Source organism: Scaptodrosophila lebanonensis, unplaced genomic scaffold (assembly GCF_003285725.1).
Source record: "Scaptodrosophila lebanonensis strain 11010-0011.00,11010-0021.00 unplaced genomic scaffold, SlebRS2 tig00000409-arrow-arrow-pilon, whole genome shotgun sequence".
NCBI classification, from domain to species: Eukaryota; Metazoa; Arthropoda; class Insecta; order Diptera; family Drosophilidae; genus Scaptodrosophila; species Scaptodrosophila lebanonensis.
In genome coordinates, this window is record NW_022060676.1 from 64,497 (window position 1) to 87,785 (window position 23,289).

General features: G+C 34.7%; 15 protein-coding genes across 15 annotated transcripts; 9 read left to right on the forward strand and 6 right to left on the reverse strand.

The window, feature by feature from the left end:
- The first annotated feature begins 682 nt into the window (after window positions 1-682).
- On the forward strand, window positions 683-1,497 carry LOC115630290 (histone H1-like). Its single transcript, XM_030526825.1, has one exon. It carries the CDS (start codon window positions 683-685, stop codon window positions 1,427-1,429), a length of 747 nt encoding a protein of 248 aa, XP_030382685.1. The 3' UTR covers window positions 1,430-1,497.
- Window positions 1,498-2,118: 621 nt separating this feature from the next.
- LOC115630288 (histone H2B) lies at window positions 2,119-2,612 on the reverse strand. The gene has a single exon (XM_030526823.1). The coding sequence runs from the start codon at window positions 2,543-2,545 to the stop codon at window positions 2,174-2,176; it is 372 nt and encodes a 123-aa protein (XP_030382683.1). The 5' UTR covers window positions 2,546-2,612; the 3' UTR covers window positions 2,119-2,173.
- Window positions 2,613-2,836: 224 nt separating this feature from the next.
- Window positions 2,837-3,211, forward strand: LOC115630267 (histone H2A). Its single transcript, XM_030526801.1, has one exon. The coding sequence runs from the start codon at window positions 2,837-2,839 to the stop codon at window positions 3,209-3,211; it is 375 nt and encodes a 124-aa protein (XP_030382661.1).
- A 575-nt stretch (window positions 3,212-3,786) lies between these two features.
- On the reverse strand, window positions 3,787-9,935 carry LOC115630268 (histone H4-like). Its single transcript, XM_030526802.1, has 2 exons — window positions 9,599-9,935; window positions 3,787-4,153 (listed from the first exon to the last, which is right to left on the reverse strand). The coding sequence occupies exons 1-2, from the start codon at window positions 9,903-9,905 to the stop codon at window positions 3,840-3,842; spliced, it is 621 nt and encodes a 206-aa protein (XP_030382662.1). The 5' UTR covers window positions 9,906-9,935; the 3' UTR covers window positions 3,787-3,839.
- On the forward strand, window positions 4,399-4,900 carry LOC115630293 (histone H3). Its single transcript, XM_030526829.1, has one exon. The coding sequence runs from the start codon at window positions 4,430-4,432 to the stop codon at window positions 4,838-4,840; it is 411 nt and encodes a 136-aa protein (XP_030382689.1). The 5' UTR covers window positions 4,399-4,429; the 3' UTR covers window positions 4,841-4,900.
- LOC115630292 (histone H1-like) lies at window positions 6,437-7,251 on the forward strand. The gene has a single exon (XM_030526828.1). The coding sequence runs from the start codon at window positions 6,437-6,439 to the stop codon at window positions 7,181-7,183; it is 747 nt and encodes a 248-aa protein (XP_030382688.1). The 3' UTR covers window positions 7,184-7,251.
- Window positions 7,873-8,366, reverse strand: LOC115630295 (histone H2B). The gene has a single exon (XM_030526832.1). The coding sequence runs from the start codon at window positions 8,297-8,299 to the stop codon at window positions 7,928-7,930; it is 372 nt and encodes a 123-aa protein (XP_030382692.1). The 5' UTR covers window positions 8,300-8,366; the 3' UTR covers window positions 7,873-7,927.
- A 217-nt stretch (window positions 9,936-10,152) lies between the features above and the next one.
- On the forward strand, window positions 10,153-10,654 carry LOC115630294 (histone H3). The gene has a single exon (XM_030526830.1). It carries the CDS (start codon window positions 10,184-10,186, stop codon window positions 10,592-10,594), a length of 411 nt encoding a protein of 136 aa, XP_030382690.1. The 5' UTR covers window positions 10,153-10,183; the 3' UTR covers window positions 10,595-10,654.
- Window positions 10,655-12,190: 1,536 nt separating this feature from the next.
- Window positions 12,191-13,005, forward strand: LOC115630289 (histone H1-like). Its single transcript, XM_030526824.1, has one exon. It carries the CDS (start codon window positions 12,191-12,193, stop codon window positions 12,935-12,937), a length of 747 nt encoding a protein of 248 aa, XP_030382684.1. The 3' UTR covers window positions 12,938-13,005.
- A 621-nt stretch (window positions 13,006-13,626) lies between these two features.
- On the reverse strand, window positions 13,627-14,120 carry LOC115630291 (histone H2B). The gene has a single exon (XM_030526827.1). It carries the CDS (start codon window positions 14,051-14,053, stop codon window positions 13,682-13,684), a length of 372 nt encoding a protein of 123 aa, XP_030382687.1. The 5' UTR covers window positions 14,054-14,120; the 3' UTR covers window positions 13,627-13,681.
- Window positions 14,121-14,344: 224 nt separating this feature from the next.
- Window positions 14,345-14,719, forward strand: LOC115630269 (histone H2A). The gene has a single exon (XM_030526803.1). It carries the CDS (start codon window positions 14,345-14,347, stop codon window positions 14,717-14,719), a length of 375 nt encoding a protein of 124 aa, XP_030382663.1.
- Window positions 14,720-15,294: 575 nt separating this feature from the next.
- On the reverse strand, window positions 15,295-21,440 carry LOC115630270 (histone H4-like). Its single transcript, XM_030526804.1, has 2 exons — window positions 21,104-21,440; window positions 15,295-15,661 (listed from the first exon to the last, which is right to left on the reverse strand). The coding sequence occupies exons 1-2, from the start codon at window positions 21,408-21,410 to the stop codon at window positions 15,348-15,350; spliced, it is 621 nt and encodes a 206-aa protein (XP_030382664.1). The 5' UTR covers window positions 21,411-21,440; the 3' UTR covers window positions 15,295-15,347.
- On the forward strand, window positions 15,907-16,408 carry LOC115630296 (histone H3). The gene has a single exon (XM_030526833.1). It carries the CDS (start codon window positions 15,938-15,940, stop codon window positions 16,346-16,348), a length of 411 nt encoding a protein of 136 aa, XP_030382693.1. The 5' UTR covers window positions 15,907-15,937; the 3' UTR covers window positions 16,349-16,408.
- LOC115630298 (histone H2B) lies at window positions 19,381-19,874 on the reverse strand. Its single transcript, XM_030526836.1, has one exon. The coding sequence runs from the start codon at window positions 19,805-19,807 to the stop codon at window positions 19,436-19,438; it is 372 nt and encodes a 123-aa protein (XP_030382696.1). The 5' UTR covers window positions 19,808-19,874; the 3' UTR covers window positions 19,381-19,435.
- Window positions 21,441-21,657: 217 nt separating the features above from the next.
- Window positions 21,658-22,159, forward strand: LOC115630297 (histone H3). The gene has a single exon (XM_030526834.1). It carries the CDS (start codon window positions 21,689-21,691, stop codon window positions 22,097-22,099), a length of 411 nt encoding a protein of 136 aa, XP_030382694.1. The 5' UTR covers window positions 21,658-21,688; the 3' UTR covers window positions 22,100-22,159.
- The last annotated feature ends 1,130 nt before the right edge of the window (window positions 22,160-23,289 follow it).

Genomic DNA, 23,289 nt, shown 5'->3' on the forward strand with positions numbered 1-23,289 from the left:
CGTTAACAACTTATAATGGGTCCAGAAATGATAATATAAAATCTTAAATACTTAACAAATTATTAAAGCAAGTTTAACTTCTTTTGAATGAATGCTAAAATAAATTGGACTTTTAAAACTATATTCTTAAACTATATTTGGTAATTTGTTTGAATGCTATATGCTACTCCGATGGTCGTTTTATGCAAGGTAGGGCTACTTTGAAAGCATTCAATAAATATATTTTTTTGCATTTTAATAAATCATTCGTTTAGATTTGTATACAAAATTGTTTAAATTTTGTTTAAAACCCGTTACAAATGATTTTATAGCATAATTTCTTATAATAAATTCATTTTGTAAGCAAAATTATTGACCATTAAAGAATAATGTTTCACTTTGAGTGCCATTTAAAAATGAACTCACAAAAGTATCTACACAAACTTAAGTTTATTAAACTCTGTCAAGCTTATAGATATTATTAAATTGCATTTCAAATGATTTTTTTTACATCTAATCATTTTTCGAAGCAAATTACCTTTTAGATTGCATAAACTTAGCTGTCGAGAACGACCAATGCCACATTCATTTGTATACCGCCCTCCTCCACGATTCTCATAAAAATGGGTGACTAAAAATTCGTAAAATTTCTGAAAGCAAACCGTTTTATAATTTTACAAGTGTGAAAGTGAAGTTAAAAGAAATGTCTGATTCTATCGTAGCTGTTACATCGGCCGCCTCTCCGATTGCCATTGCACAAGCGGAGAAAAAGGTCACTGTCAAGAAGGCAACTGCCGCCAAATCGAAAAAAGCTACAGCTCCACCATCACATCCGCCAACCCAGCAAATGGTCGACGCGTCAATCAAGAATTTGAAGGAGCGCGGTGGGTCATCACTTTTGGCAATTAAAAAGTACATTAGTGCCACATATAAATGCGATGCCCAGAAATTGGCCCCGTTCATTAAGAAATATTTGAAGTCAGCTGTTGTAAATGGAAAACTCATCCAAACAAAAGGCAAAGGCGCATCTGGTTCGTTTAAATTATCTGCGGCCGCTAAAAAAGAGCCAAAGCCAAAAGTCAGTTCCGTCGAGAAAAATAAGAAAAAAGTTGCACCATCTGGAGCAGCTAAAAAGAAGTCGAGCGGCGTCGCCAAGAAGGCCTCTGCAGCCGGTGACAAGAAATCTAAAGTTAAAAAATCTGCTGCCACTAAAAAGACTGCCGAGAAAAAGACAAAGGAGAAGGCAAAGGCAAAAGACGCAAAGAAAAGTGGTACAGTTAAGGCAAAATCAACTACATCGAAGCCTAAATCGAGTGCTGTAAAACCAAAAACTCCAAAGGCCAAAACTACTACTACTAGTGCCAAGCCAAAGAAGACAGCATCGGCACCGAAAAAACCAAAGGCTGCAGCTTCCGCCAAAAAGGCAAAGACAGCAGTAGTCAAGAAATGAATGCATATGTGAAATTTTGTATATGCAAATATAAAAATTCATTTGAAACAAAGCCCTTTTCAGGGCTACAAACAACTAAGAAAGAGAAAAAATAATTTTCAAATGTGATTTAAATGGTTTCAAATAATCTTATCTTTTTCTAATTTTGTTAATATATTTGTTATTACTTCTAGGTGTACAAGTATATGTATGAAAAATTTAACAATTTTTGTTTAAAACTGTTACAAAGGGTTTTAGACCATAATTTGTTAGTTAATTTTGTAACAAAAATAATGAGAATTGAAAAATGTTTCACTTTGAGCACAAAAGTTTAAAAAAAACGTATATTAATAAAATTAATAAATAATTTAATCATTTTTCGAAGCAAATTACGATAAACTTAGCTGATGCAAGTACAATGGAATTGTATACGGTCCGGTCCTCCTCCACGATTCTCATAAAAATGGGTGACTAAAAATTGTTTTGTTTCAGTCGATTTCAAGCAATAAGAACTGCATATCATATAGGTGAACGATATGATTTGTAAAAATAGTTTGTTTATAAATATTGACCAAAATAGTTATATTAATATATATGTTCGCCCATTATAATAGATTTTGTTTTTTATCACAGTAAAGGGGTGCCATGTAAATTTTATTTAAAAGAAATGTATGAAAATTATTAACTCTGCTTATGAAAAATTTGATGGCCCTGAAAAGGGCCTTTTGGAACGTTGTTGCTGCTATGAAGCGGGCGATCAGACATTTACTTTGAGCTGGTGTACTTGGTAACGGCTTTGGTGCCTTCACTTACGGCGTGCTTAGCCAATTCACCGGGCAGAAGTAGGCGGACTGCCGTTTGGATTTCGCGACTCGTTATTGTCGATCGTTTATTATAGTGGGCCAAACGGGAAGCTTCAGCAGCAATGCGCTCGAAAATGTCATTCACAAAACTGTTCATGATGCTCATTGCCTTCGATGAAATGCCTGTATCAGGATGAACCTGCTTCAGAACTTTGTATATGTAGATGGCATAACTCTCCTTCCTCTTGCGCTTCTTCTTCTTGTCGTTCTTGGTTATATTTTTCTGGGCTTTACCAGCCTTTTTCGCTGCCTTTCCACTGGTCTTTGGCGGCATTTTTCACTTCAGATTAATTTAATTCACTTGAGTTAAAATAACACAACACTTCACAGTTGCTTTAGCAATATTTTTCTACCACTGAATTGCTACATATTTGTATATTTTTGTTTAACATCGCCTTCAGGTTTAACTTATAAGAAGCCGTCCAACCCTTAGCAGAGCGTATATGATGCTTAAAAAAGTATAAATATAAAGGCCTAACACTTGGTCGGACATCAACATTTGTGTGTGAGCCAGTGAGCCAGTGAGAAGTGTATTTGTGAAATAAAAAAAAAAAAAAAATAGAAAATGTCTGGTCGTGGTAAAGGTGGTAAAGTAAAGGGAAAGGCAAAGTCGCGTTCGAATCGAGCTGGCCTTCAATTCCCAGTTGGCCGTATCCACCGCCTGCTTCGCAAGGGTAACTATGCTGAACGTGTTGGTGCCGGCGCTCCTGTTTACCTGGCTGCTGTTATGGAATATTTAGCCGCTGAAGTTCTGGAGTTGGCTGGCAATGCAGCACGCGATAATAAAAAGACGCGCATAATTCCACGTCACCTGCAACTGGCTATTCGTAATGACGAGGAGTTAAACAAGCTCCTCTCGGGCGTAACCATTGCTCAGGGTGGTGTTCTACCTAACATCCAGGCGGTGCTTTTACCTAAAAAGACCGAAAAGAAGGCTTAAATTGGCGGCAACCTTTAATAAATAAAAACAATACTGTATATAAAACCAACCGTCCTTTTCAGGACGACCAATTTAATTCAGAAGAGATTTTAATTCATCATCATACAACGTGAATTTGAATAAAGTATAAATATGAAGGCTTAGCATTTGGTCGGGCAGCATGTCATGAACCGTAGAATATACTACTTGTATGTATATAATGCGTATTATATATTTTTAATTCGAAAGTATTTTTTATCCCTTTTGAATTTGGTCAATACGTATAATAATTACTTGAGTGCAAGTATTTATACTCGAATTTTTAACACTGCCAACGTTTGCCATATTTTACTCCTAAATTATGAAAATATAAATGGATGGAATGTAAGCTGTACAATATGTTTGTTTTTTTAAATATGCGTATGTAAAATAAAAGTATGAGTTGAATATTTTTCTCTTTTAAAAAAATATGTTGTGGTCCTGAAAAGGTTCAATATATTATGAAAATATAAATGAAGAGTATCGATTGTACAGCTTTTTGTAAAATAAAAGTATGATTTGAATATTTTTCTCTTTTAAAAATATATGTTGTGGTCCTGAAAAGGACCGATTGTTTTCTTTATTTGCACATTTGGGCAAATGTAACTTCTTAACCGCCGAAACCGTAAAGGGTGCGGCCTTGTCTTTTTAATGCATATACAACATCCATAGCTGTGACTGTTTTCCTTTTGGCATGTTCCGTATAGGTGACAGCATCACGAATAACATTCTCCAAAAACACCTTGAGCACACCACGGGTCTCTTCATAAATTAAGCCAGAGATGCGTTTTACACCGCCACGTCGAGCCAAACGACGGATAGCTGGCTTTGTGATACCCTGAATGTTATCACGCAATACTTTGCGATGACGTTTTGCGCCACCCTTGCCCAAGCCTTTGCCACCTTTACCACGACCAGTCATTTCTCACTAATTCACTTTAACTGCACAAAATTCACAACGAAACTAACGCTGTTGCGGCCACATACGCTCGTATTTATACAAAAATAACACGAAAACACGAGCGAGTCGGATAATCTTCCTATCTCTCTTTCGCACATCTCGTTCAAACAACCACCAATCGCATTGTGCGGCCAAAATTCTATATAAAGAAGGCGCAAAGCAAGCAATACGAATATTGTGTTTTCATCAGTGACAGTGTATACAGTGTAGTAGATTAGTACGGAATAAATACTTGTATAATGGCTCGCACCAAGCAAACTGCCCGAAAATCGACCGGTGGCAAAGCGCCTCGCAAGCAGCTGGCTACCAAAGCTGCTCGTAAAAGTGCACCAGCCACCGGTGGTGTAAAAAAGCCACATCGTTATCGCCCCGGTACAGTTGCACTTCGTGAGATCCGCCGCTACCAAAAAAGCACTGAGCTATTGATTCGCAAACTGCCATTCCAGCGTTTGGTTCGTGAGATAGCTCAGGACTTTAAAACTGATTTGCGATTCCAAAGTTCAGCGGTAATGGCATTACAGGAAGCTAGCGAAGCCTATCTGGTTGGTCTTTTTGAAGATACAAATTTGTGCGCAATTCATGCCAAGCGTGTTACAATCATGCCCAAGGACATTCAATTGGCCAGACGTATTCGTGGTGAACGTGCATAAGTTGAAATTGCAGCGCTTCATTTTCCAAATTATAAAATCAATAATCGGTCCTTTTCAGGACCACAAATAGGTAACAAAGAGATTAACTATTGCTTGGTATACAGCATTTTTCGTTTTATATTATGATTATTTACATTTATTCCATTATTTACACAAATGCCTGGCATTTCACATAACAATGCAAATATATAAATATGAAGTCATATACTTGTATATGTATTTTTCATTCATCAAGTAAATTAAATCATGCTATTGCGATTATCATTTTCTCAATTAAAAGAAATATACATTGAGAAAATCGATTGTTTTTTCTGAATACTGAACACACGTTATATACGATTTAATGGTTGTTACTGGTATTCAAACAAATAAATAAAATATGATTTTCCCAAAAAAATGTAAAATTTGTTATTTATTTAATAAATTTTTTACTTAAATAAATACTTGTATATTGTTATATTTTTCAAAATACAAAATAAACCACTTGTATTAAATAGAGCAATGGATTGTCCTGCTATTTAGACAAGAAAATCGATTGTTTTTTCTGAATGCGAAACACACGTTATATAGTATAAGATTTAATGGTTATTACTGGTATTCAAACAAATAAATAGAATATGATTTTCCCAAAAAAATGTCAAATTTGTTATTTATTTAATAAATTTTTTACTTAAATAAATACTTGTATATTGTTATATTTTTCAAAATACAAAATAAAGCACTTGAATTAAATAGAGCAATGGATTTTCCTGCTATTTAGACAAACATGCGAAACTACTTATAACATAACAAAACACGTTTAAAACTCGGAATTTATTATTTATTTAATAACTAACTCTTTCTAGTTTTGTTAATACATTTGTTAATACTTGTAAGTTATCAAACTCCATTTTTTTATGACTCCTTGGAAATTCGTTAACAACTTATAATGGGTCCAGAAATGATAATATAAAATCTTAAATACTTAACAAATTATTAAAGCAAGTTTAACTTCTTTTGAATGAATGCTAAAATAAATTGGACTTTTAAAACTATATTCTTAAACTATATTTGGTAATTTGTTTGAATGCTATATGCTACTCCGATGGTCGTTTTATGCAAGGTAGGGCTACTTTGAAAGCATTCAATAAATATATTTTTTTGCATTTTAATAAATCATTCGTTTAGATTTGTATACAAAATTGTTTAAATTTTGTTTAAAACCCGTTACAAATGATTTTATAGCATAATTTCTTATAATAAATTCATTTTGTAAGCAAAATTATTGACCATTAAAGAATAATGTTTCACTTTGAGTGCCATTTAAAAATGAACTCACAAAAGTATCTACACAAACTTAAGTTTATTAAACTCTGTCAAGCTTATAGATATTATTAAATTGCATTTCAAATGATTTTTTTTACATCTAATCATTTTTCGAAGCAAATTACCTTTTAGATTGATATAAACTTAGCTGTCGAGAACGACCAATGCCACATTCATTTGTATACCGCCCTCCTCCACGATTCTCATAAAAATGGGTGACTAAAAATTCGTAAAATTTCTGAAAGCAAACCGTTTTATAATTTTACAAGTGTGAAAGTGAAGTTAAAAGAAATGTCTGATTCTATCGTAGCTGTTACATCGGCCGCCTCTCCGATTGCCATTGCACAAGCGGAGAAAAAGGTCACTGTCAAGAAGGCAACTGCCGCCAAATCGAAAAAAGCTACAGCTCCACCATCACATCCGCCAACCCAGCAAATGGTCGACGCGTCAATCAAGAATTTGAAGGAGCGCGGTGGGTCATCACTTTTGGCAATTAAAAAGTACATTAGTGCCACATATAAATGCGATGCCCAGAAATTGGCCCCGTTCATTAAGAAATATTTGAAGTCAGCTGTTGTAAATGGAAAACTCATCCAAACAAAAGGCAAAGGCGCATCTGGTTCGTTTAAATTATCTGCGGCCGCTAAAAAAGAGCCAAAGCCAAAAGTCAGTTCCGTCGAGAAAAATAAGAAAAAAGTTGCACCATCTGGAGCAGCTAAAAAGAAGTCGAGCGGCGTCGCCAAGAAGGCCTCTGCAGCCGGTGACAAGAAATCTAAAGTTAAAAAATCTGCTGCCACTAAAAAGACTGCCGAGAAAAAGACAAAGGAGAAGGCAAAGGCAAAAGACGCAAAGAAAAGTGGTACAGTTAAGGCAAAATCAACTACATCGAAGCCTAAATCGAGTGCTGTAAAACCAAAAACTCCAAAGGCCAAAACTACTACTACTAGTGCCAAGCCAAAGAAGACAGCATCGGCACCGAAAAAACCAAAGGCTGCAGCTTCCGCCAAAAAGGCAAAGACAGCAGTAGTCAAGAAATGAATGCATATGTGAAATTTTGTATATGCAAATATAAAAATTCATTTGAAACAAAGCCCTTTTCAGGGCTACAAACAACTAAGAAAGAGAAAAAATAATTTTCAAATGTGATTTAAATGGTTTCAAATAATCTTATCTTTTTCTAATTTTGTTAATATATTTGTTATTACTTCTAGGTGTACAAGTATATGTATGAAAAATTTAACAATTTTTGTTTAAAACTGTTACAAAGGGTTTTAGACCATAATTTGTTAGTTAATTTTGTAACAAAAATAATGAGAATTGAAAAATGTTTCACTTTGAGCACAAAAGTTTAAAAAAAACGTATATTAATAAAATTAATAAATAATTTAATCATTTTTCGAAGCAAATTACGATAAACTTAGCTGATGCAAGTACAATGGGATTGTATACGGTCCGGTCCTCCTCCACGATTCTCATAAAAATGGGTGACTAAAAATTGTTTTGTTTCAGTCGATTTCAAGCAATAAGAACTGCATATCATATAGGTGAACGATATGATTTGTAAAAATAGTTTGTTTATAAATATTGACCAAAATAGTTATATTAATATATATGTTCGCCCATTATAATAGATTTTGTTTTTTATCACAGTAAAGGGGTGCCATGTAAATTTTATTTAAAAGAAATGTATGAAAATTATTAACTCTGCTTATGAAAAATTTGATGGCCCTGAAAAGGGCCTTTTGGAACGTTGTTGCTGCTATGAAGCGGGCGATCAGACATTTACTTTGAGCTGGTGTACTTGGTAACGGCTTTGGTGCCTTCACTTACGGCGTGCTTAGCCAATTCACCGGGCAGAAGTAGGCGGACTGCCGTTTGGATTTCGCGACTCGTTATTGTCGATCGTTTATTATAGTGGGCCAAACGGGAAGCTTCAGCAGCAATGCGCTCGAAAATGTCATTCACAAAACTGTTCATGATGCTCATTGCCTTCGATGAAATGCCTGTATCAGGATGAACCTGCTTCAGAACTTTGTATATGTAGATGGCATAACTCTCCTTCCTCTTGCGCTTCTTCTTCTTGTCGTTCTTGGTTATATTTTTCTGGGCTTTACCAGCCTTTTTCGCTGCCTTTCCACTGGTCTTTGGCGGCATTTTTCACTTCAGATTAATTTAATTCACTTGAGTTAAAATAACACAACACTTCACAGTTGCTTTAGCAATATTTTTCTACCACTGAATTGCTACATATTTGTATATTTTTGTTTAACATCGCCTTCAGGTTTAACTTATAAGAAGCCGTCCAACCCTTAGCAGAGCGTATATGATGCTTAAAAAAGTATAAATATAAAGGCCTAACACTTGGTCGGACATCAACATTTGTGTGTGAGCCAGTGAGCCAATGAGAAGTGTATTTGTGAAATAAAAAAAAAAAAAAAATAGAAAATGTCTGGTCGTGGTAAAGGTGGTAAAGTAAAGGGAAAGGCAAAGTCGCGTTCGAATCGAGCTGGCCTTCAATTCCCAGTTGGCCGTATCCACCGCCTGCTTCGCAAGGGTAACTATGCTGAACGTGTTGGTGCCGGCGCTCCTGTTTACCTGGCTGCTGTTATGGAATATTTAGCCGCTGAAGTTCTGGAGTTGGCTGGCAATGCAGCACGCGATAATAAAAAGACGCGCATAATTCCACGTCACCTGCAACTGGCTATTCGTAATGACGAGGAGTTAAACAAGCTCCTCTCGGGCGTAACCATTGCTCAGGGTGGTGTTCTACCTAACATCCAGGCGGTGCTTTTACCTAAAAAGACCGAAAAGAAGGCTTAAATTGGCGGCAACCTTTAATAAATAAAAACAATACTGTATATAAAACCAACCGTCCTTTTCAGGACGACCAATTTAATTCAGAAGAGATTTTAATTCATCATCATACAACGTGAATTTGAATAAAGTATAAATATGAAGGCTTAGCATTTGGTCGGGCAGCATGTCATGAACCGTAGAATATACTACTTGTATGTATATAATGCGTATTATATATTTTTAATTCGAAAGTATTTTTTATCCCTTTTGAATTTGGTCAATACGTATAATAATTACTTGAGTGCAAGTATTTATACTCGAATTTTTAACACTGCCAACGTTTGCCATATTTTACTCCTAAATTATGAAAATATAAATGGATGGAATGTAAGCTGTACAATATGTTTGTTTTTTTAAATATGCGTATGTAAAATAAAAGTATGAGTTGAATATTTTTCTCTTTTAAAAAAATATGTTGTGGTCCTGAAAAGGTTCAATATATTATGAAAATATAAATGAAGAGTATCGATTGTACAGCTTTTTGTAAAATAAAAGTATGATTTGAATATTTTTCTCTTTTAAAAATATATGTTGTGGTCCTGAAAAGGACCGATTGTTTTCTTTATTTGCACATTTGGGCAAATGTAACTTCTTAACCGCCGAAACCGTAAAGGGTGCGGCCTTGTCTTTTTAATGCATATACAACATCCATAGCTGTGACTGTTTTCCTTTTGGCATGTTCCGTATAGGTGACAGCATCACGAATAACATTCTCCAAAAACACCTTGAGCACACCACGGGTCTCTTCATAAATTAAGCCAGAGATGCGTTTTACACCGCCACGTCGAGCCAAACGACGGATAGCTGGCTTTGTGATACCCTGAATGTTATCACGCAATACTTTGCGATGACGTTTTGCGCCACCCTTGCCCAAGCCTTTGCCACCTTTACCACGACCAGTCATTTCTCACTAATTCACTTTAACTGCACAAAATTCACAACGAAACTAACGCTGTTGCGGCCACATACGCTCGTATTTATACAAAAATAACACGAAAACACGAGCGAGTCGGATAATCTTCCTATCTCTCTTTCGCACATCTCGTTCAAACAACCACCAATCGCATTGTGCGGCCAAAATTCTATATAAAGAAGGCGCAAAGCAAGCAATACGAATATTGTGTTTTCATCAGTGACAGTGTATACAGTGTAGTAGATTAGTACGGAATAAATACTTGTATAATGGCTCGCACCAAGCAAACTGCCCGAAAATCGACCGGTGGCAAAGCGCCTCGCAAGCAGCTGGCTACCAAAGCTGCTCGTAAAAGTGCACCAGCCACCGGTGGTGTAAAAAAGCCACATCGTTATCGCCCCGGTACAGTTGCACTTCGTGAGATCCGCCGCTACCAAAAAAGCACTGAGCTATTGATTCGCAAACTGCCATTCCAGCGTTTGGTTCGTGAGATAGCTCAGGACTTTAAAACTGATTTGCGATTCCAAAGTTCAGCGGTAATGGCATTACAGGAAGCTAGCGAAGCCTATCTGGTTGGTCTTTTTGAAGATACAAATTTGTGCGCAATTCATGCCAAGCGTGTTACAATCATGCCCAAGGACATTCAATTGGCCAGACGTATTCGTGGTGAACGTGCATAAGTTGAAATTGCAGCGCTTCATTTTCCAAATTATAAAATCAATAATCGGTCCTTTTCAGGACCACAAATAGGTAACAAAGAGATTAACTATTGCTTGGTATACAGCATTTTTCGTTTTATATTATGATTATTTACATTTATTCCATTATTTACACAAATGCCTGGCATTTCACATAACAATGCAAATATATAAATATGAAGTCATATACTTGTATATGTATTTTTCATTCATCAAGTAAATTAAATCATGCTATTGCGATTATCATTTTCTCAATTAAAAGAAATATACATTGAGAAAATCGATTGTTTTTTCTGAATACTGAACACACGTTATATACGATTTAATGGTTGTTACTGGTATTCAAACAAATAAATAAAATATGATTTTCCCAAAAAAATGTAAAATTTGTTATTTATTTAATAAATTTTTTACTTAAATAAATACTTGTATATTGTTATATTTTTCAAAATACAAAATAAACCACTTGTATTAAATAGAGCAATGGATTGTCCTGCTATTTAGACAAGAAAATCGATTGTTTTTTCTGAATGCGAAACACACGTTATATAGTATAAGATTTAATGGTTATTACTGGTATTCAAACAAATAAATAGAATATGATTTTCCCAAAAAAATGTCAAATTTGTTATTTATTTAATAAATTTTTTACTTAAATAAATACTTGTATATTGTTATATTTTTCAAAATACAAAATAAAGCACTTGAATTAAATAGAGCAATGGATTTTCCTGCTATTTAGACAAACATGCGAAACTACTTATAACATAACAAAACACGTTTAAAACTCGGAATTTATTATTTATTTAATAACTAACTCTTTCTAGTTTTGTTAATACATTTGTTAATACTTGTAAGTTATCAAACTCCATTTTTTTATGACTCCTTGGAAATTCGTTAACAACTTATAATGGGTCCAGAAATGATAATATAAAATCTTAAATACTTAACAAATTATTAAAGCAAGTTTAACTTCTTTTGAATGAATGCTAAAATAAATTGGACTTTTAAAACTATATTCTTAAACTATATTTGGTAATTTGTTTGAATGCTATATGCTACTCCGATGGTCGTTTTATGCAAGGTAGGGCTACTTTGAAAGCATTCAATAAATATATTTTTTTGCATTTTAATAAATCATTCGTTTAGATTTGTATACAAAATTGTTTAAATTTTGTTTAAAACCCGTTACAAATGATTTTATAGCATAATTTCTTATAATAAATTCATTTTGTAAGCAAAATTATTGACCATTAAAGAATAATGTTTCACTTTGAGTGCCATTTAAAAATGAACTCACAAAAGTATCTACACAAACTTAAGTTTATTAAACTCTGTCAAGCTTATAGATATTATTAAATTGCATTTCAAATGATTTTTTTTACATCTAATCATTTTTCGAAGCAAATTACCTTTTAGATTGATATAAACTTAGCTGTCGAGAACGACCAATGCCACATTCATTTGTATACCGCCCTCCTCCACGATTCTCATAAAAATGGGTGACTAAAAATTCGTAAAATTTCTGAAAGCAAACCGTTTTATAATTTTACAAGTGTGAAAGTGAAGTTAAAAGAAATGTCTGATTCTATCGTAGCTGTTACATCGGCCGCCTCTCCGATTGCCATTGCACAAGCGGAGAAAAAGGTCACTGTCAAGAAGGCAACTGCCGCCAAATCGAAAAAAGCTACAGCTCCACCATCACATCCGCCAACCCAGCAAATGGTCGACGCGTCAATCAAGAATTTGAAGGAGCGCGGTGGGTCATCACTTTTGGCAATTAAAAAGTACATTAGTGCCACATATAAATGCGATGCCCAGAAATTGGCCCCGTTCATTAAGAAATATTTGAAGTCAGCTGTTGTAAATGGAAAACTCATCCAAACAAAAGGCAAAGGCGCATCTGGTTCGTTTAAATTATCTGCGGCCGCTAAAAAAGAGCCAAAGCCAAAAGTCAGTTCCGTCGAGAAAAATAAGAAAAAAGTTGCACCATCTGGAGCAGCTAAAAAGAAGTCGAGCGGCGTCGCCAAGAAGGCCTCTGCAGCCGGTGACAAGAAATCTAAAGTTAAAAAATCTGCTGCCACTAAAAAGACTGCCGAGAAAAAGACAAAGGAGAAGGCAAAGGCAAAAGACGCAAAGAAAAGTGGTACAGTTAAGGCAAAATCAACTACATCGAAGCCTAAATCGAGTGCTGTAAAACCAAAAACTCCAAAGGCCAAAACTACTACTACTAGTGCCAAGCCAAAGAAGACAGCATCGGCACCGAAAAAACCAAAGGCTGCAGCTTCCGCCAAAAAGGCAAAGACAGCAGTAGTCAAGAAATGAATGCATATGTGAAATTTTGTATATGCAAATATAAAAATTCATTTGAAACAAAGCCCTTTTCAGGGCTACAAACAACTAAGAAAGAGAAAAAATAATTTTCAAATGTGATTTAAATGGTTTCAAATAATCTTATCTTTTTCTAATTTTGTTAATATATTTGTTATTACTTCTAGGTGTACAAGTATATGTATGAAAAATTTAACAATTTTTGTTTAAAACTGTTACAAAGGGTTTTAGACCATAATTTGTTAGTTAATTTTGTAACAAAAATAATGAGAATTGAAAAATGTTTCACTTTGAGCACAAAAGTTTAAAAAAAACGTATATTAATAAAATTAATAAATAATTTAATCATTTTTCGAAGCAAATTACGATAAACTTAGCTGATGCAAGTACAATGGGATTGTATACGGTCCGGTCCTCCTCCACGATTCTCATAAAAATGGGTGACTAAAAATTGTTTTGTTTCAGTCGATTTCAAGCAATAAGAACTGCATATCATATAGGTGAACGATATGATTTGTAAAAATAGTTTGTTTATAAATATTGACCAAAATAGTTATATTAATATATATGTTCGCCCATTATAATAGATTTTGTTTTTTATCACAGTAAAGGGGTGCCATGTAAATTTTATTTAAAAGAAATGTATGAAAATTATTAACTCTGCTTATGAAAAATTTGATGGCCCTGAAAAGGGCCTTTTGGAACGTTGTTGCTGCTATGAAGCGGGCGATCAGACATTTACTTTGAGCTGGTGTACTTGGTAACGGCTTTGGTGCCTTCACTTACGGCGTGCTTAGCCAATTCACCGGGCAGAAGTAGGCGGACTGCCGTTTGGATTTCGCGACTCGTTATTGTCGATCGTTTATTATAGTGGGCCAAACGGGAAGCTTCAGCAGCAATGCGCTCGAAAATGTCATTCACAAAACTGTTCATGATGCTCATTGCCTTCGATGAAATGCCTGTATCAGGATGAACCTGCTTCAGAACTTTGTATATGTAGATGGCATAACTCTCCTTCCTCTTGCGCTTCTTCTTCTTGTCGTTCTTGGTTATATTTTTCTGGGCTTTACCAGCCTTTTTCGCTGCCTTTCCACTGGTCTTTGGCGGCATTTTTCACTTCAGATTAATTTAATTCACTTGAGTTAAAATAACACAACACTTCACAGTTGCTTTAGCAATATTTTTCTACCACTGAATTGCTACATATTTGTATATTTTTGTTTAACATCGCCTTCAGGTTTAACTTATAAGAAGCCGTCCAACCCTTAGCAGAGCGTATATGATGCTTAAAAAAGTATAAATATAAAGGCCTAACACTTGGTCGGACATCAACATTTGTGTGTGAGCCAGTGAGCCAATGAGAAGTGTATTTGTGAAATAAAAAAAAAAAAAAAATAGAAAATGTCTGGTCGTGGTAAAGGTGGTAAAGTAAAGGGAAAGGCAAAGTCGCGTTCGAATCGAGCTGGCCTTCAATTCCCAGTTGGCCGTATCCACCGCCTGCTTCGCAAGGGTAACTATGCTGAACGTGTTGGTGCCGGCGCTCCTGTTTACCTGGCTGCTGTTATGGAATATTTAGCCGCTGAAGTTCTGGAGTTGGCTGGCAATGCAGCACGCGATAATAAAAAGACGCGCATAATTCCACGTCACCTGCAACTGGCTATTCGTAATGACGAGGAGTTAAACAAGCTCCTCTCGGGCGTAACCATTGCTCAGGGTGGTGTTCTACCTAACATCCAGGCGGTGCTTTTACCTAAAAAGACCGAAAAGAAGGCTTAAATTGGCGGCAACCTTTAATAAATAAAAACAATACTGTATATAAAACCAACCGTCCTTTTCAGGACGACCAATTTAATTCAGAAGAGATTTTAATTCATCATCATACAACGTGAATTTGAATAAAGTATAAATATGAAGGCTTAGCATTTGGTCGGGCAGCATGTCATGAACCGTAGAATATACTACTTGTATGTATATAATGCGTATTATATATTTTTAATTCGAAAGTATTTTTTATCCCTTTTGAATTTGGTCAATACGTATAATAATTACTTGAGTGCAAGTATTTATACTCGAATTTTTAACACTGCCAACGTTTGCCATATTTTACTCCTAAATTATGAAAATATAAATGGATGGAATGTAAGCTGTACAATATGTTTGTTTTTTTAAATATGCGTATGTAAAATAAAAGTATGAGTTGAATATTTTTCTCTTTTAAAAAAATATGTTGTGGTCCTGAAAAGGTTCAATATATTATGAAAATATAAATGAAGAGTATCGATTGTACAGCTTTTTGTAAAATAAAAGTATGATTTGAATATTTTTCTCTTTTAAAAATATATGTTGTGGTCCTGAAAAGGACCGATTGTTTTCTTTATTTGCACATTTGGGCAAATGTAACTTCTTAACCGCCGAAACCGTAAAGGGTGCGGCCTTGTCTTTTTAATGCATATACAACATCCATAGCTGTGACTGTTTTCCTTTTGGCATGTTCCGTATAGGTGACAGCATCACGAATAACATTCTCCAAAAACACCTTGAGCACACCACGGGTCTCTTCATAAATTAAGCCAGAGATGCGTTTTACACCGCCACGTCGAGCCAAACGACGGATAGCTGGCTTTGTGATACCCTGAATGTTATCACGCAATACTTTGCGATGACGTTTTGCGCCACCCTTGCCCAAGCCTTTGCCACCTTTACCACGACCAGTCATTTCTCACTAATTCACTTTAACTGCACAAAATTCACAACGAAACTAACGCTGTTGCGGCCACATACGCTCGTATTTATACAAAAATAACACGAAAACACGAGCGAGTCGGATAATCTTCCTATCTCTCTTTCGCACATCTCGTTCAAACAACCACCAATCGCATTGTGCGGCCAAAATTCTATATAAAGAAGGCGCAAAGCAAGCAATACGAATATTGTGTTTTCATCAGTGACAGTGTATACAGTGTAGTAGATTAGTACGGAATAAATACTTGTATAATGGCTCGCACCAAGCAAACTGCCCGAAAATCGACCGGTGGCAAAGCGCCTCGCAAGCAGCTGGCTACCAAAGCTGCTCGTAAAAGTGCACCAGCCACCGGTGGTGTAAAAAAGCCACATCGTTATCGCCCCGGTACAGTTGCACTTCGTGAGATCCGCCGCTACCAAAAAAGCACTGAGCTATTGATTCGCAAACTGCCATTCCAGCGTTTGGTTCGTGAGATAGCTCAGGACTTTAAAACTGATTTGCGATTCCAAAGTTCAGCGGTAATGGCATTACAGGAAGCTAGCGAAGCCTATCTGGTTGGTCTTTTTGAAGATACAAATTTGTGCGCAATTCATGCCAAGCGTGTTACAATCATGCCCAAGGACATTCAATTGGCCAGACGTATTCGTGGTGAACGTGCATAAGTTGAAATTGCAGCGCTTCATTTTCCAAATTATAAAATCAATAATCGGTCCTTTTCAGGACCACAAATAGGTAACAAAGAGATTAACTATTGCTTGGTATACAGCATTTTTCGTTTTATATTATGATTATTTACATTTATTCCATTATTTACACAAATGCCTGGCATTTCACATAACAATGCAAATATATAAATATGAAGTCATATACTTGTATATGTATTTTTCATTCATCAAGTAAATTAAATCATGCTATTGCGATTATCATTTTCTCAATTAAAAGAAATATACATTGAGAAAATCGATTGTTTTTTCTGAATACTGAACACACGTTATATACGATTTAATGGTTGTTACTGGTATTCAAACAAATAAATAAAATATGATTTTCCCAAAAAAATGTAAAATTTGTTATTTATTTAATAAATTTTTTACTTAAATAAATACTTGTATATTGTTATATTTTTCAAAATACAAAATAAACCACTTGTATTAAATAGAGCAATGGATTGTCCTGCTATTTAGACAAGAAAATCGATTGTTTTTTCTGAATGCGAAACACACGTTATATAGTATAAGATTTAATGGTTATTACTGGTATTCAAACAAATAAATAGAATATGATTTTCCCAAAAAAATGTCAAATTTGTTATTTATTTAATAAATTTTTTACTTAAATAAATACTTGTATATTGTTATATTTTTCAAAATACAAAATAAAGCACTTGAATTAAATAGAGCAATGGATTTTCCTGCTATTTAGACAAACATGCGAAACTACTTATAACATAACAAAACACGTTTAAAACTCGGAATTTATTATTTATTTAATAACTAACTCTTTCTAGTTTTGTTAATACATTTGTTAATACTTGTAAGTTATCAAACTCCATTTTTTTATGACTCCTTGGAAATTCGTTAACAACTTATAATGGGTCCAGAAATGATAATATAAAATCTTAAATACTTAACAAATTATTAAAGCAAGTTTAACTTCTTTTGAATGAATGCTAAAATAAATTGGACTTTTAAAACTATATTCTTAAACTATATTTGGTAATTTGTTTGAATGCTATATGCTACTCCGATGGTCGTTTTATGCAAGGTAGGGCTACTTTGAAAGCATTCAATAAATATATTTTTTTGCATTTTAATAAATCATTCGTTTAGATTTGTATACAAAATTGTTTAAATTTTGTTTAAAACCCGTTACAAATGATTTTATAGCATAATTTCTTATAATAAATTCATTTTGTAAGCAAAATTATTGACCATTAAAGAATAATGTTTCACTTTGAGTGCCATTTAAAAATGAACTCACAAAAGTATCTACACAAACTTAAGTTTATTAAACTCTGTCAAGCTTATAGATATTATTAAATTGCATTTCAAATGATTTTTTTTACATCTAATCATTTTTCGAAGCAAATTACCTTTTAGATTGATATAAACTTAGCTGTCGAGAACGACCAATGCCACATTCATTTGTATACCGCCCTCCTCCACGATTCTCATAAAAATGGGTGACTAAAAATTCGTAAAATTTCTGAAAGCAAACCGTTTTATAATTTTACAAGTGTGAAAGTGAAGTTAAAAGAAATGTCTGATTCTATCGTAGCTGTTACATCGGCCGCCTCTCCGATTGCCATTGCACAAGCGGAGAAAAAGGTCACTGTCAAGAAGGCAACTGCCGCCAAATCGAAAAAAGCTACAGCTCCACCATCACATCCGCCAACCCAGCAAATGGTCGACGCGTCAATCAAGAATTTGAAGGAGCGCGGTGGGTCATCACTTTTGGCAATTAAAAAGTACATTAGTGCCACATATAAATGCGATGCCCAGAAATTGGCCCCGTTCATTAAGAAATATTTGAAGTCAGCTGTTGTAAATGGAAAACTCATCCAAACAAAAGGCAAAGGCGCATCTGGTTCGTTTAAATTATCTGCGGCCGCTAAAAAAGAGCCAAAGCCAAAAGTCAGTTCCGTCGAGAAAAATAAGAAAAAAGTTGCACCATCTGGAGCAGCTAAAAAGAAGTCGAGCGGCGTCGCCAAGAAGGCCTCTGCAGCCGGTGACAAGAAATCTAAAGTTAAAAAATCTGCTGCCACTAAAAAGACTGCCGAGAAAAAGACAAAGGAGAAGGCAAAGGCAAAAGACGCAAAGAAAAGTGGTACAGTTAAGGCAAAATCAACTACATCGAAGCCTAAATCGAGTGCTGTAAAACCAAAAACTCCAAAGGCCAAAACTACTACTACTAGTGCCAAGCCAAAGAAGACAGCATCGGCACCGAAAAAACCAAAGGCTGCAGCTTCCGCCAAAAAGGCAAAGACAGCAGTAGTCAAGAAATGAATGCATATGTGAAATTTTGTATATGCAAATATAAAAATTCATTTGAAACAAAGCCCTTTTCAGGGCTACAAACAACTAAGAAAGAGAAAAAATAATTTTCAAATGTGATTTAAATGGTTTCAAATAATCTTATCTTTTTCTAATTTTGTTAATATATTTGTTATTACTTCTAGGTGTACAAGTATATGTATGAAAAATTTAACAATTTTTGTTTAAAACTGTTACAAAGGGTTTTAGACCATAATTTGTTAGTTAATTTTGTAACAAAAATAATGAGAATTGAAAAATGTTTCACTTTGAGCACAAAAGTTTAAAAAAAACGTATATTAATAAAATTAATAAATAATTTAATCATTTTTCGAAGCAAATTACGATAAACTTAGCTGATGCAAGTACAATGGAATTGTATACGGTCCGGTCCTCCTCCACGATTCTCATAAAAATGGGTGACTAAAAATTGTTTTGTTTCAGTCGATTTCAAGCAATAAGAACTGCATATCATATAGGTGAACGATATGATTTGTAAAAATAGTTTGTTTATAAATATTGACCAAAATAGTTATATTAATATATATGTTCGCCCATTATAATAGATTTTGTTTTTTATCACAGTAAAGGGGTGCCATGTAAATTTTATTTAAAAGAAATGTATGAAAATTATTAACTCTGCTTATGAAAAATTTGATGGCCCTGAAAAGGGCCTTTTGGAACGTTGTTGCTGCTATGAAGCGGGCGATCAGACATTTACTTTGAGCTGGTGTACTTGGTAACGGCTTTGGTGCCTTCACTTACGGCGTGCTTAGCCAATTCACCGGGCAGAAGTAGGCGGACTGCCGTTTGGATTTCGCGACTCGTTATTGTCGATCGTTTATTATAGTGGGCCAAACGGGAAGCTTCAGCAGCAATGCGCTCGAAAATGTCATTCACAAAACTGTTCATGATGCTCATTGCCTTCGATGAAATGCCTGTATCAGGATGAACCTGCTTCAGAACTTTGTATATGTAGATGGCATAACTCTCCTTCCTCTTGCGCTTCTTCTTCTTGTCGTTCTTGGTTATATTTTTCTGGGCTTTACCAGCCTTTTTCGCTGCCTTTCCACTGGTCTTTGGCGGCATTTTTCACTTCAGATTAATTTAATTCACTTGAGTTAAAATAACACAACACTTCACAGTTGCTTTAGCAATATTTTTCTACCACTGAATTGCTACATATTTGTATATTTTTGTTTAACATCGCCTTCAGGTTTAACTTATAAGAAGCCGTCCAACCCTTAGCAGAGCGTATATGATGCTTAAAAAAGTATAAATATAAAGGCCTAACACTTGGTCGGACATCAACATTTGTGTGTGAGCCAGTGAGCCATGAGAAGTGTATTTGTGAAATAAAAAAAAAAAAAATAGAAAATGTCTGGTCGTGGTAAAGGTGGTAAAGTAAAGGGAAAGGCAAAGTCGCGTTCGAATCGAGCTGGCCTTCAATTCCCAGTTGGCCGTATCCACCGCCTGCTTCGCAAGGGTAACTATGCTGAACGTGTTGGTGCCGGCGCTCCTGTTTACCTGGCTGCTGTTATGGAATATTTAGCCGCTGAAGTTCTGGAGTTGGCTGGCAATGCAGCACGCGATAATAAAAAGACGCGCATAATTCCACGTCACCTGCAACTGGCTATTCGTAATGACGAGGAGTTAAACAAGCTCCTCTCGGGCGTAACCATTGCTCAGGGTGGTGTTCTACCTAACATCCAGGCGGTGCTTTTACCTAAAAAGACCGAAAAGAAGGCTTAAATTGGCGGCAACCTTTAATAAATAAAAACAATACTGTATATAAAACCAACCGTCCTTTTCAGGACGACCAATTTAATTCAGAAGAGATTTTAATTCATCATCATACAACGTGAATTTGAATAAAGTATAAATATGAAGGCTTAGCATTTGGTCGGGCAGCATGTCATGAACCGTAGAATATACTACTTGTATGTATATAATGCGTATTATATATTTTTAATTCGAAAGTATTTTTTATCCCTTTTGAATTTGGTCAATACGTATAATAATTACTTGAGTGCAAGTATTTATACTCGAATTTTTAACACTGCCAACGTTTGCCATATTTTACTCCTAAATTATGAAAATATAAATGGATGGAATGTAAGCTGTACAATATGTTTGTTTTTTTAAATATGCGTATGTAAAATAAAAGTATGAGTTGAATATTTTTCTCTTTTAAAAAAATATGTTGTGGTCCTGAAAAGGTTCAATATATTATGAAAATATAAATGAAGAGTATCGATTGTACAGCTTTTTGTAAAATAAAAGTATGATTTGAATATTTTTCTCTTTTAAAAATATATGTTGTGGTCCTGAAAAGGACCGATTGTTTTCTTTATTTGCACATTTGGGCAAATGTAACTTCTTAACCGCCGAAACCGTAAAGGGTGCGGCCTTGTCTTTTTAATGCATATACAACATCCATAGCTGTGACTGTTTTCCTTTTGGCATGTTCCGTATAGGTGACAGCATCACGAATAACATTCTCCAAAAACACCTTGAGCACACCACGGGTCTCTTCATAAATTAAGCCAGAGATGCGTTTTACACCGCCACGTCGAGCCAAACGACGGATAGCTGGCTTTGTGATACCCTGAATGTTATCACGCAATACTTTGCGATGACGTTTTGCGCCACCCTTGCCCAAGCCTTTGCCACCTTTACCACGACCAGTCATTTCTCACTAATTCACTTTAACTGCACAAAATTCACAACGAAACTAACGCTGTTGCGGCCACATACGCTCGTATTTATACAAAAATAACACGAAAACACGAGCGAGTCGGATAATCTTCCTATCTCTCTTTCGCACATCTCGTTCAAACAACCACCAATCGCATTGTGCGGCCAAAATTCTATATAAAGAAGGCGCAAAGCAAGCAATACGAATATTGTGTTTTCATCAGTGACAGTGTATACAGTGTAGTAGATTAGTACGGAATAAATACTTGTATAATGGCTCGCACCAAGCAAACTGCCCGAAAATCGACCGGTGGCAAAGCGCCTCGCAAGCAGCTGGCTACCAAAGCTGCTCGTAAAAGTGCACCAGCCACCGGTGGTGTAAAAAAGCCACATCGTTATCGCCCCGGTACAGTTGCACTTCGTGAGATCCGCCGCTACCAAAAAAGCACTGAGCTATTGATTCGCAAACTGCCATTCCAGCGTTTGGTTCGTGAGATAGCTCAGGACTTTAAAACTGATTTGCGATTCCAAAGTTCAGCGGTAATGGCATTACAGGAAGCTAGCGAAGCCTATCTGGTTGGTCTTTTTGAAGATACAAATTTGTGCGCAATTCATGCCAAGCGTGTTACAATCATGCCCAAGGACATTCAATTGGCCAGACGTATTCGTGGTGAACGTGCATAAGTTGAAATTGCAGCGCTTCATTTTCCAAATTATAAAATCAATAATCGGTCCTTTTCAGGACCACAAATAGGTAACAAAGAGATTAACTATTGCTTGGTATACAGCATTTTTCGTTTTATATTATGATTATTTACATTTATTCCATTATTTACACAAATGCCTGGCATTTCACATAACAATGCAAATATATAAATATGAAGTCATATACTTGTATATGTATTTTTCATTCATCAAGTAAATTAAATCATGCTATTGCGATTATCATTTTCTCAATTAAAAGAAATATACATTGAGAAAATCGATTGTTTTTTCTGAATACTGAACACACGTTATATACGATTTAATGGTTGTTACTGGTATTCAAACAAATAAATAAAATATGATTTTCCCAAAAAAATGTAAAATTTGTTATTTATTTAATAAATTTTTACTTAAATAAATACTTGTATATTGTTATATTTTTCAAAATACAAAATAAACCACTTGTATTAAATAGAGCAATGGATTGTCCTGCTATTTAGACAAGAAAATCGATTGTTTTTTCTGAATGCGAAACACACGTTATATAGTATAAGATTTAATGGTTATTACTGGTATTCAAACAAATAAATAGAATATGATTTTCCCAAAAAAATGTCAAATTTGTTATTTATTTAATAAATTTTTTACTTAAATAACTACTTGTATATTGTTATATTTTTCAAAATACAAAATAAAGCACTTGAATTAAATAGAGCAATGGATTTTCCTGCTATTTAGACAAACATGCGAAACTACTTATAACATAACAAAACACGTTAAAACTCGGAATTTATTATTTATTTATAACTAACTCTGTCTAGTTTTGTTAATACAGTTTGTTAATACTTGTAAGTTTATCAAACTCCATTTTTTTATGACTCCTTGGAAATTCGTTAACAACTTATAATGGGTCCAGAGAAATGATAATATAAAATCTTAAATACTTAACAAATTATTAAAGCAAGTTTAACTTCTTTGAATGAATGCTAAAATAAATTGGACTTTTAAAACTATATTCTTAAACTATATTGGTAATTTGTTTGAATGCTATATGCTACTCCGATGGTCGTTTTATGCAAGGTAGGGCTACTTTGAAAGCATTCAATAAATATATTTTTTGCATTTTAATAAATCATTCGTTTAGATTTGTATACAAAATGTTTAAATTT

What these genes read in the sequence shown, in the direction of transcription:
- LOC115630292 (XM_030526828.1), top strand. Translation starts at nt 6,437, where the DNA reads ATGTCTGATTCTATCGTAGCTGTTACATCGGCCGCCTCTCCGATTGCC.
- LOC115630291 (XM_030526827.1), bottom strand. Translation starts at nt 14,053, where the DNA reads ATGCCGCCAAAGACCAGTGGAAAGGCAGCGAAAAAGGCTGGTAAAGCC.
- LOC115630268 (XM_030526802.1), bottom strand. Translation starts at nt 9,905, where the DNA reads ATGACTGGTCGTGGTAAAGGTGGCAAAGGCTTGGGCAAGGGTGGCGCA. An exon ending in CACCCTTTACGGTTTCGGCG is followed by an intron (nt 4,154 to 9,598) that starts GTTAAGAAGTTA and finishes TGAATTAGTGAG; the next exon opens with AAATGACTGGTCGTGGTAAA.
- LOC115630269 (XM_030526803.1), top strand. Translation starts at nt 14,345, where the DNA reads ATGTCTGGTCGTGGTAAAGGTGGTAAAGTAAAGGGAAAGGCAAAGTCG.
- LOC115630267 (XM_030526801.1), top strand. Translation starts at nt 2,837, where the DNA reads ATGTCTGGTCGTGGTAAAGGTGGTAAAGTAAAGGGAAAGGCAAAGTCG.
- LOC115630294 (XM_030526830.1), top strand. Translation starts at nt 10,184, where the DNA reads ATGGCTCGCACCAAGCAAACTGCCCGAAAATCGACCGGTGGCAAAGCG.
- LOC115630295 (XM_030526832.1), bottom strand. Translation starts at nt 8,299, where the DNA reads ATGCCGCCAAAGACCAGTGGAAAGGCAGCGAAAAAGGCTGGTAAAGCC.
- LOC115630297 (XM_030526834.1), top strand. Translation starts at nt 21,689, where the DNA reads ATGGCTCGCACCAAGCAAACTGCCCGAAAATCGACCGGTGGCAAAGCG.
- LOC115630296 (XM_030526833.1), top strand. Translation starts at nt 15,938, where the DNA reads ATGGCTCGCACCAAGCAAACTGCCCGAAAATCGACCGGTGGCAAAGCG.
- LOC115630288 (XM_030526823.1), bottom strand. Translation starts at nt 2,545, where the DNA reads ATGCCGCCAAAGACCAGTGGAAAGGCAGCGAAAAAGGCTGGTAAAGCC.
- LOC115630298 (XM_030526836.1), bottom strand. Translation starts at nt 19,807, where the DNA reads ATGCCGCCAAAGACCAGTGGAAAGGCAGCGAAAAAGGCTGGTAAAGCC.
- LOC115630290 (XM_030526825.1), top strand. Translation starts at nt 683, where the DNA reads ATGTCTGATTCTATCGTAGCTGTTACATCGGCCGCCTCTCCGATTGCC.
- LOC115630289 (XM_030526824.1), top strand. Translation starts at nt 12,191, where the DNA reads ATGTCTGATTCTATCGTAGCTGTTACATCGGCCGCCTCTCCGATTGCC.
- LOC115630293 (XM_030526829.1), top strand. Translation starts at nt 4,430, where the DNA reads ATGGCTCGCACCAAGCAAACTGCCCGAAAATCGACCGGTGGCAAAGCG.
- LOC115630270 (XM_030526804.1), bottom strand. Translation starts at nt 21,410, where the DNA reads ATGACTGGTCGTGGTAAAGGTGGCAAAGGCTTGGGCAAGGGTGGCGCA. An exon ending in CACCCTTTACGGTTTCGGCG is followed by an intron (nt 15,662 to 21,103) that starts GTTAAGAAGTTA and finishes TGAATTAGTGAG; the next exon opens with AAATGACTGGTCGTGGTAAA.